The 11,312-nt window shown below is 41.8% G+C and overlaps 1 protein-coding gene across 3 annotated transcripts in view; it reads left to right on the top strand.

Annotated features, from left to right (window-relative positions):
- Positions 1 to 540: 540 nt before the first annotated feature.
- The window catches only part of zdhhc8b (zDHHC palmitoyltransferase 8b), an 81,607-nt gene continuing 70,835 nt past the window's right edge, over positions 541 to 11,312 (top strand). For all 3 annotated transcript variants that reach the window (XM_074637309.1, XM_074637307.1, XM_074637310.1), the window contains exon 1: positions 541 to 970. In XM_074637309.1, coding sequence (XP_074493410.1) covers positions 867 to 970 — 104 coding nt within the window. In that variant the 5' untranslated portion in view covers positions 541 to 866. The remainder of the gene's footprint in view (positions 971 to 11,312) is intronic.

The raw sequence follows: 11,312 nt of genomic DNA, 5'->3' as shown, positions 1-11,312 counted from the left end.
CTACTGAGACGTTGATTTAGCCTCACAGATCAAAACAAGATGACAGTAAAATGTCAATTATTACAAAAAGCTTTGCAAACGTTGCCCTGCTTCTGCTTCTTCCATCCATCCTCTATGTTGGTGATGGAGGACAGTGGCTGGCGTCATTTTAGCAACTTTAGTTTCACTTAAATGGTTGCCTATTGGTATACAATAACCACACCGGATTCAAGAGTGGAAGTGGACTCTCTGTAAAAGCTACTAGGTCTGGTTTGTCCGTGTGTGTTTGTCTGTAGGTCAGAGAAACTACATTAAACTGCACGATTGTAAATGAAGTTTTGTGTTGCCAACCTGCAGAGGAGCTTCTAAAATTGCTATTCTTCAACTTTGAGACATTTTGCTGTTAGATTATTGTAATATACAGCTAAATTGAAAGAGGCGGCGAGGATTTTTTTTAATTTTTTTTTTTATATTCGCAAAATCTCCTGGGTAATAAATAAATAAATGGCGCAGAGTGACTAATGCTTTCCGATGAAATGCTAATCAACACCATTGCTCCGATCATTCTCCCTCTGAAGACACTCGCAGGGTTTACACAGACAGAGGCTCCACCTTTCCAGGCGGTTCAGTGAGCTCAGCAGTGGGCTGGATCTGGATCTGGAGGGCTGGATCTGGATCTGGACTGGGAGGGATCATCTCCAGTGAGTGAGCTGCTCTCTCTGTGTGTTCCTGCCTCTCTATCTGAGGATCTATGCGGCTCCAACGATTGCACAGAAGACCTACCTTTACTAGCCACAGAAAGGCCTGCATACTGCACCCTGGACCGTTTTCTTTTCTACATGCGACTCCAATCGGAATAAATAATTGAGGAATGTGGAAATTACAGAATGCCCACCAGCGCTGGAAAGAGATTTAAACCCACCAAATACATCCCAGTGTCCACTGCTGCCACTCTCCTGGTGGGATCGACCACTTTATTTTTCGTTTTTACGTAAGTTTGCATCGCTTCTTATGTCTTCTCATTCGTTGCATGCCGGCTGCTTTTCCTCTACTGTGTGTGTGTGTGTGTGTGTGTGTGTGTGTGTGTGTGCCTCCAGATCACACAGACAGGAGTGGATTTGCAGCTCGAAGTTTGCATGGGTGGATTCAGTCACTTAGGTTAGAGGAGGTGGTTTTATAGGAGTGTATATCTGCCCCATCTGGGAGTCTGGAATGGGTCTGCAAAAAAAGCAGCTTTTTTAGCCTTCATGTGTGCAGCCTCAGACAGACCGTTCAGCCATTCAGCCATTCAGCCAAAACCTGCCAGGCAAACTTCCAATAAGCCATGCAAGTTTAACAACGCTATTATCCTCCAGTTTAGGCCGCAGTTACTCACTTTCCATTGAAGAAATGCTGCAGGCAGTTGTTGATACTATTAAGATGGTTTCATTGGAACAGCAGGAGGGTTGGGTTTGATTCGTGCTCACTCAGATGGGATAGATCCAGTGGTGTCACACAACCCATCAAGAGGCATTATGATCATTAATAAGCCTGATGGGGTTCCCAAAGTGGAGTCCTGCAGGAGTCCTGAGCTAGGTTTCATTGCATCTACCACCATGTGTAGTAGGTCTAGGCAGTTTATCAATATTATATCGATATCGTGATATAAGACTAGATATCGTCTTAGATTTAAGATATCGTAATTTCTTAGTTAGGGATTCACCCATCTGACTTTTCCAGTCCCGATAGCGATACCTGGGCTTTGGATATCAGCCGATACAGAGTACCCATCAATACCAGTTTAATTATTAAGCTCTGTGCCTGCTGTGTGGAAGTGACTGGGATCATTCTATTATGTATAAAGCTGGGGACACACCAACCCGACATCAGAGAACTAGCAGCGACGAAGGCCGCTGTTGCGTCGCCTCACATCGCCCCACATCGCCTCGCGTCGCCTTTGTTTTGGCCCACAAGTTGCATTTGATCACACCGCGAGTACTGCTGATATACAAGCCGTTGTTATGATACGTACACGAAATAAAGCGCCATTTGCCGACCATTTTCACACTTCTTCCAGATGTCCATGTTGTTGTGAAAATATCCGTGTATTGGAATGATCAGGTGAGACGAAGATGAAAAATGAGAAGAGCCTTCATTGTTTTTCCTCTTGACTTTACTCGTTGGCTTGCTTTCCTCACTTCCGTTTCTCTTCTCGTGCACTGATTCGTTTACGCTGAACAGCCAATCGGAGTGATTTCTCTCACCGATGAGCTCCTCCGACACAGGCAGACTAGAGCCGACAGTGAGGGACACTCTGCAAAAACTAAGCCGACAGACTCTCACCGATGGCCCCAAATTGTCCCGACGGCCGACCGTTTGCTTGGTGTGTCAGAGCCTTAAGGCAACATGAGGCTTGACTTAAACATTGTTTTATTAACTTTGTAAAACAAAATGTAACAAATAAATACATAGATATAAAATTAACCAGCTATTTGAGTCAGTATCGGCCGATAGCCGATATCTGTATTGGTGCATCCCTAATCATAATGTGGCATAGGCCCAAGTGTTGTCTTTTCCTGGTTTTAAAGGCTGCATTGTAGTAAATTGATGTAATTTTCTGCAATATTGTCGCAAAATCGAGCTATTTGGTCAAAAATATTGTAATATTTGATTTTGTCCATATCGCCCAGCCCTAATGTGTAGGCCTATACAGTAATTTAAGTTTTCCTTTTGGAGGCAAGAAGGATTATGGGCAGCCTCTGACCAAGGCCAACAGGTCCTTACTCTCTCAAAAGCAGATATTAATTCACTTAAAGTGAATTTCTATGTTCAGACAAGCAGGTGACAGTGGTTCATCCACACCAGCTGCAATCAGGATGATTACGATGTTACACAGCCAGCATCACCGTCCCAGACTCCATCTGATGAAAGAGGAAGTCAGTGCTATGGATTTAATATAGAGCTGTCGCTGTTGGAGGGGAGATAACAGCAGAGAGAGTGATGTGTCTGGTCTGAATCATCATTCCCACATACATTCTCCTCTACTGCTAACCCCCAGGTGAATGGATTATCAGTGAAGTGATCAGCTCAATCTCACATTCGTGAGGAACCCCTGAGGGGGGATCATGTTGGAAACCTCTGACCTGGACTGAGGACTATTGGGTTAGATCATCCAACCTTTAGCCTACACAGAGAGCCATGTTGTCATCTGCCAAAGTATAAAACTGCTCCGAGGTGGGGTGGGGGGGTTTACAGTGTTTTAAAGACTGTACATGTTGGGTGTGTAGATGATGTGTCACTGTATTAGCGTAATAGGCAATTGCTGTCATTTCTAACACATATTTTTACTTAAAGCTGCAGTAGGTAGAATAGGAGCAAATATGATTAAAAAAGTGATTTTTATGAAACGGTCACTATATCTTGACAGTAGTGCATGAGACAGGTAAGCTGGAAAAAATCATGTTCTTCTGTGTCCTCCGGTGCTCCTAATGGGATCTGCAAGATTTCACAGACTGGAGGAAAACAACCAATCGTAGCCAAGCTGGAGTCTGCCGGCTGTCAATCACTCACAAACTCCGGCCAAGCGGTCAAACTAGGCAGCGCTGATCAAATATGAATCAATATTCTGTTACTCTAGTTTTGCCCAATGATGCCAAAAACGTTCTGCCTACTGAAGCCTTAAAGGTGCAGTGTGTAGGATTTGACGGCGTCTAGGGATGGGTTGCAGATTGCAACCAACTGAAAATTCTCCGGTGCACCAAGCGTGTCTACGGTGGCCGATGCAAAAACGCAAATGGCGCTGTCTAGAGTGTTTGGTTTGTCCATCCTGGGCTGCTGTAGAAACATGGTGGCCGGCAAGGACCCACTCCCTATCTAGATATAAGCATCTTATTCTAAGGAATCGAAAACACAACAGTTCTTATTTTCAGGTGTTAATACACTAAAGAAAACAAACTTATTAATATTCCATTTCTGCCAATAGATCTCACTGAATGTTACACACTGTTCCTTTAATAGCTGTTGTTGATCTAAGGTTGCGTGTTTTTGTACCATTAAATCATTTATTGCTTTTTGACACAGATCTGTATCTGCAAAAGTGTGATACAGAATCTGTTCTTCACTTGTATGAACTAGAAAATGCAGGTAAACACAGAAAATGCTTGAGCTGCCCCTCCGAGTAGTTTTGCACTCTCAGTGTCAGGTCAGCGACCGAGACTGAAGGAAACATATGGTGTTTGTGGGGTTGCGTCGGTAGGTTGGATTGTATCTTTAAAAATCCCAGCGCTCCTCGTAGTGTCTAGTGTCTAGGGCTTTGCATAAACAAATGGCCTGATTTACAAGTCTTTGTGTTGAATGAATGTGTTATGATTTAATAAGAGATTTGCATTTCAGTCACGTTGTTTGCAAATAGCAGAATTTTTGCAGCCCAGTTTGAAAAAAAAAATAGTTGTTCTTTTGCTGGGTTCACGTCAATCTACACATTAAGGTTCATCCTCCCAGCAGATGGTTCAAGGGTGAGGATTAAGACTTTACGTGGTTGCTCCTTTATTCCCAGTAAAAGGTCTGGAGGATTGAGTCGCGTATAATGGAACCCCCCGGGGAGCAGTGTACAGCCAAACTAGGCCATGTCTCCTCATTCTCAAACACACACATAGAGAGAGTCCATCATGTTGGACCCAGTCTAGTCTGGCAAAAGTAGGACCATTTTACATTTCTATGTCGCAAACTTTGTTTTGGCAGCCACAAGCTTAGACGTGCAGGGGTTAAAACTAAAGACCTATACTAGTCCCTCATACACGCTTATGTACAGCTGAGTGCCAGGGACACAAATCTTTTTTTATTCCTGGGCCGCAGTGTGTTAAAGGTCCCACTGTTGCCAGCAGGCCACTTGGTGTCATATGTGCAATGGACGATGAGACTTGGAGCCAGCTATGGCTCTCACACACGCACACACACACACACACACACACTGTCCATAGTGTGATACTGTTTGGCTTACTGACGCCTGACAGTTTGTGTTTCCCACAGAGATTGAATTAGAACACATTAGTACAGAATTATTTATATCTGCACAGCATGACCACGACTCCTCACAAAAATACTGATGATAAATTAAGCTTTTAGTCACAGTTTAGCCGTCATAGTATTATCCCAGCCTTATCTGGGTCTATAAGGAGATTCTATTATACAGTAGCTTAGACTTCTTCGCTGGGTCTAAATTAGTCCCAGCTCTGTATTATGGCTGCACTAAAAGAAGCTTTCTTTTGCCTTTAAGTAATTCCTCAGGATGGCTTCAGCACCGCCCTTGACCATATGCCAAAAGGATAACCTGCTCAGGAGACAGAACTGCCAGGCTGGCTATTATCATCTGTTGTCAAGCCTAATAGTCCATACTTAAAGAGTACGCATGGATAGATGTGTGGAAACTGTCAATTGATCATCTGGCCGAGACCTCTGTTCAGCAGTTTTTGCAGCGTGGAGGTGAATTATGAGAGAGGCAGTTAGTGGTGGAGCCACAATCACCAGGCTGAATGAGAACAGGCCTGTCAGGAATCTAATCTCCAGCTTCCACATCTGTTTCCTCCTTTTCACTGTACATCCATTCAGTCGGACTTCATTCAGATTCTACCCGATGCATTGTTTTGCATTTGTGCTCCACTCTGAGGTTCTTGTCGAGATTTTTAAAGGTATTTCCGATTTTAGTTGAGAGAGTGCAGAGTTGTCGAAACATAGGAAAGAGGGGGGTGATATACTGTTAAAACAAGTGTTCCTATATTTAACCTTTTAGGTTCTATATCGTGGTACATATATGGCTGTAGACTGCTGCAAGGTTGACCATTTTTTTGTAGGCCAACCCGGAAGTTAGCATCACCCTGGTTCCCTCGACAAAAGTTCCAAACAATTTTCTTCAGCAAGTACACCTTCACAAATGAACACCACTTTTATGATTTTCTAAGCATAAATGTGATTGCCAGTAAAAGAAGCAAAGAAAGCAAGAAGCTAATGTTCGGCTATAAATGAAATACTTTACACCACGGTCGCATAACTTCACGTCACCAAGCTAAAGGCGGACTAGTGTTCAGCATGATGACGTTTAGTCTCGTTTAGCCACTTGTTAGCAAACCGCCTTCTTTAAAGGTCCCATATCATGCTAATTTTCAGGTTCATACTTGTATTTTGTGTGTCTACTAGAACATGTTTACATGCTGTAATGTTCAAAAAACTCTACATTTTCCTCATACTGTCTGCCTGAATATACCTGTATTTACCCTCTGTCTGAAACGCTCCATTTTAGTGCATTTCAACGGAATTGCAAGGGAATTGCGTTGCTAGGCAACAGTCCATGGTCCATGTTTACTTCCTGACAGCTGATGTTATTTACATACACGGCAACAGGAAATAAACTGGGACACATTTAGAATGTTTATGTTTAAAACCATGTAATAATCTATATATTTTATATTTGTGACATCACAAATGGACAGAAATCCTAACGGCTTGTTTCAAACGCACAATTACTGAATACAGGCTGTGTGTATTTCTCTGTATATTGAGCGTTTTGAATGTTTAACAGTATTTATATAGCACTTAAACCTGCTTTATAATATAAAAGACATGAAAATCTCACTTTTTACAATATGGGACCTTTAAGACATATAAAAGCTTAAAAATTGACAAGTGGGGTATTTACTGATGTGTTTCATGTCATAGATCTATCTATCTCTATAATTCCAGTAGTCATATGTTTTAAGCAGCTTTAGCCAAATACACCTCATACTGAGCAAAATTAGGTAACATAACATAAACGTCAGTCCACAAACCAATGGGTGACATCATAAATGACCCAGGGAAACAAACACTGAACATTTGCCCTACAGTGAAAAACATTGTTGAAATGTGTCATATTAATTAAGGGGTACAACCCCGGGGTTCCTTATCAAACCTTTTTATGAGAGAGTTTTTAAGATTCTGATTTAATTGCTTAAAGAGGACCTATTATGCTCATTTTCAGGTACATACTTGTATTTTGGGTTTCTACTAGAACGCTTTAATGTTCAAAAAACGTTAACATTTTCTCATACCGGCTGTGCTGCAGCACCTCTTTTCACCATCTGTCTGAAATGCTCTGTTTGAGCTCCTGTCCCCCTGCCCCCCACTCCTAAAATCCCTTGGTGACATCACCACGTTACGGAAGAGCCGTTTCCGGCAGTTCAGGAGCAGTGTCTCTGTGGGGAAGAGAAACTCCCTTTTGGCGTGGACTTTGGGCCTTATAACTTTGCAGACCTTTTACATGCATAAAAAAAATATATAACACACTAAAGGAAAGGGAAAAAGTATAATAGGTCCCCTTTAATGTGGGCTAACCAGAAGAGTCCCCTTAGCTTTATGGTGTTATTTTTCCTATAAATGTAACTTCTTTTACATTGAACATATGGCCAGAGATGTTGGTAATGTCCCACTCTCTTTGTTCACCCGTCCCCTCTTCACTCTGCTGTTTGTAACATCGTGGTTTTCCGTGTCTTATTAATTGAAGGTCTAAAAGCATAATTGAATGTTGGTTCATTGATCCTAATCCGCGTCCCACGTGTGATTATGTATGCTGAGCTGCTGTCGACTTTTTGTCAAGAGGTTCGGTAAACAAGCTCGTAACCATCAACGCCTCGCTGCTCGGTATTAGTGTCCATTAGAGCCCGTTTCCCTTCCTCCTGTGCGGCGTCAGTGGCTTCGAGGCGGCCGGTGTTTGACTGTAGTGAAATGAATTGTTGGTTTAACTCGTCCTGTTTATGCTCGCTGTGGGAACCTGGCCGTCTTTGCTGCCTGTTTTAAATATTGCTCATATGACATTGGGACCGATTTGGCTTTAGTTTGTTTATTTAAATGTGTGATTGAGGATATGTTGCCAAGTTTGAGATGTGGCAAGGGCAGAGCGTTTCTCAGAAGGAGGAAATTACCAATTCACATGTTATGAATAAGAAGCCCTTGTAGCTCTTTCAGGGTCTCATGAACAAGCATCTATCAAAGCTAGAAACCAGAGAATCTCAGCCTCCCTGATGTGATACTCACGTTAACCTCCGAGTCAGCTTTATAAAAATATATCCCACGACTCCCGTGAGAGCAGGCGAGCTCATTAGTATTCGTCTTCTAACTCCTTCTCATCTTGCCACCAGAAACATTCGCTTAAGTGTTACTATTCTGTCCTCACACACTGTCTCAGCATTCGGTTTGAGCCCCATCAGCTGAGGTGGATGAGGAACTATCCTGTCCTCATGTCACACAAAGGATAAAACTTGATCATCTTGACGGGGGCCAAAAGTAGCCGATGACGTACAAGCTCACCGGGGCCAAAATATTCCCTCTGCCTATTCATAAAATCCATGTGGCGCAGACTCCTGGTTTGTCGAGATAACTGGGATAAAACCAGTAGCAGGTTGGTGCGGTGTGGCTAGCTTTGTTAGATTAGATAACAATGTAATTTCCTCTGTAGGTCCTGTGGAGTGAGGGGCTGGAGATTGACATTGCAATGCAGGGTTGTGTCGCTCTCAGAAGGTACTTAAGGTGACAGGCAAGGGGTCTTATTTCTCTTTGAGGTAATGCAGAAGATAAGGCCACACTTATAAATTTACTTTTTTTTTTTTTTACATTACATTACATTACGGTCTTATTGCTTTTGACAGCATGTTTTTTCAGCCTGTGTGCTGATTTATGGTTAATTTTCCCTCTTATTGTGGTTTAGGGTTTACCACAAGGCACGTTTCCAACCTGTCAGATCATCACATTCATTTGGCTATTGTGGTTGTATGGCTTGTGCTAACTTTGCACTCTCCACCTCCTTGTAGAGATTTGGGGAACTCTTTTTTTGTTTTTACACAAATCATTTCAAGCACTTGTCTCTGATTCTGATGCAGGGATCTACTGTACATCCTTGCACATCGGTTTGTTGTGAGACTGTGGATAGCTTTCCATTCAGTGTGTGTTTGTTCCATGCCGCCAGGAAGTGCGCCAGGCTTCGAAGCAAATTTAACATAGTGGCCAAACGACGGTACTACAACTTCCGTGTCCGTCACGTGATGCCATCAGGTCCAAAAATACTTTTTCCCATAGACTTACATTGGGAAAGAGACGTCTGTTACTCGGCGGATAATTTTTTTTGAGGTAAATCAACTTCCCAATACGAACACTAGAATAGCCCTCAATTAAATCATTAAGTCCTAAAAGTTGTAAAATGCACTAATAGCCGAATCCAGAGACCGAGACGGAGGCTGGACCGCGGGCTGGGAGGCGGAGTTAAAGGAAACGCTACTGCGCCTGCTCTGTGGGCCCAATAGATGCGGAAGATTGCTGGGAGATCTGGGTAATTTTATACTTGGAAGTCAAACTTTTTTTGCTTTATGCGCCACTAAGCGCCTCCAACACTGTATCCAGTTCTCTTTATACATCCATGGTTTGTGCTACAGAAGTAGAGGATGATTAGCCCCATACAGCCACAATAGCAACATTTATGGGAAACAATACAATTAAATCCCTTTAAAGCAGCTACATGGTGTGGCAGTCAAAAAACCCTGTTCCACCACAGTTAAGTCAAAGTGACTGATTTAATTCACTGTGAAGGATTTACACTTAAACAGTGTTGTGTCCCCCCCCCCCCCCCCTCATGTCCTGATTTCATCAGTAAAGAAGCAAAAAGTCCTTTTGAAGTTCTGTGTCTTTGATACCATCATGTAACACCAATCTGAGTTGCTTCCTATTTAAACCCATCAGCACTGTGTTGATTTCCATTTGCAGTGTAAAACATTACCTACTCAGAAACTCAACTATAGTTATTATGCATGAAGAGACCAGCGGGTCCCGAGTGGTGTTCAGGGGTCCTTGAGAGAATTCCAGGGAGTCTCTCAATGAGAAAGAGTTCAGTGTAACTGAATTCATTTGATCTTAATGTACGCCAGTTAGTGTGCTGTATGTATATAGCTCTTGTTTATTAGCTCAAGGCACCGCTGTACCTAATTATAGTCCTCTAGAGCCACTACATGTAGACTCGTAGTCTTTAGTGTTTGAGCATCCTTATGTGCAGCTTTAACATTCAAAAATAAGAGAAGTCATGTCGTTTCTGTGGTAGGATTAAACAAAGATTCCCTGGAATACCGTAAATGTTTGCTGGATTCAGAAAGTCACTCCCGTTCACCACATTTGTAGGCAAAACAAAAAGCTATTTTGGAGTTATCATCTAATAGATGTCAGTGGGAGTGAGTTTGAGGTTGTTGTAACACATGCAGTGCCTGATCTATTGTGTCGTTGTTGTATATCACGGTGAAATGCTTTTGATGTTTTGAAAATGTCTACTATCAAAAATCAAAGCGTCATTTCAAACAGCAGTAGAACTCATAGTGTTACTCTAGCGGGAGCTCGACACGTCTGAGTCTGAACTCCATCGCTCGTATATTTTTAGCTGCCGACTGTTAGACAGTGATGTGATCAAGTGTGAGTGTCAGACGAATGTCTTGATCTAATAATGATCTAAAGGAGTGTGTTTCTGAAGGTACTTCTGAATGGAGTAAACCATTTACCAAACAGCTAATACATCCAACATATACACACACACACAAACCAGTCCTGTCCGCCCTGGCAGCGAACTGTCATATATCTATCTGTCGAGCCGAGGTATGTCCAGCTGTTGTGTCTCCTCAGAGTAAAGCTGAAGAGTAGTGGTTCTCACTGAGGTCAACAAAGGTCCTTTAAAGACTCCCAAGGGGGGGGGGGGGGCAGCAGAAAAATAATGTTGTTCATTTTATTTGTCAGCTCGATTAGGGCTGCAACTAACTTTTATTTTCATTATCGATTAATCTGCGAATTATTTTCTTGAAAAATGTCCATCCCAGTTTCCCAAAGTCCAAGGTGATGTCTTTAAATGTCTTGTTTTGTCAGTCCAAAACCCAAATATATTCAGTTTAATATGATATAATACAGAGAAAAGCAGTAATTTCCATATTTGACAGGCTGAAAAAATCATTTTCTGACATTTTTGCGAGAACAATTACTTGAACAAAAAATGAACGACTTATCTGTTATCAAAATAGTTGGCAATTATTTTCCTGTTGATCGACTCATCGATTAGTCGACTAATCTCGATAATTTAACTTTATTTAGAAAGTTCAATACAGTAGTTACATAAGCATTTTCAGATTTTTCATTACATCGGTAAATATATTTCACAGTATAAAAATAATATAAAGATTAAATAAATTATACAACAAATAAAATGTAAGGATGAAAAAAACAAAACAATCAGGTCTGTTAAACTGTTGTTGAAATGTCTGAATAATCAAATAGTTTTTGCCAATTTATAATTTTTTGGTTTG

Source organism: Sebastes fasciatus, chromosome 6 (assembly GCF_043250625.1).
Source record: "Sebastes fasciatus isolate fSebFas1 chromosome 6, fSebFas1.pri, whole genome shotgun sequence".
Classification (NCBI taxonomy): domain Eukaryota; kingdom Metazoa; phylum Chordata; class Actinopteri; order Perciformes; family Sebastidae; genus Sebastes; species Sebastes fasciatus.
The sequence above is the reverse complement of the archived record's forward strand: the minus strand, read 5'-3'. Positions and strand labels throughout refer to the sequence as shown.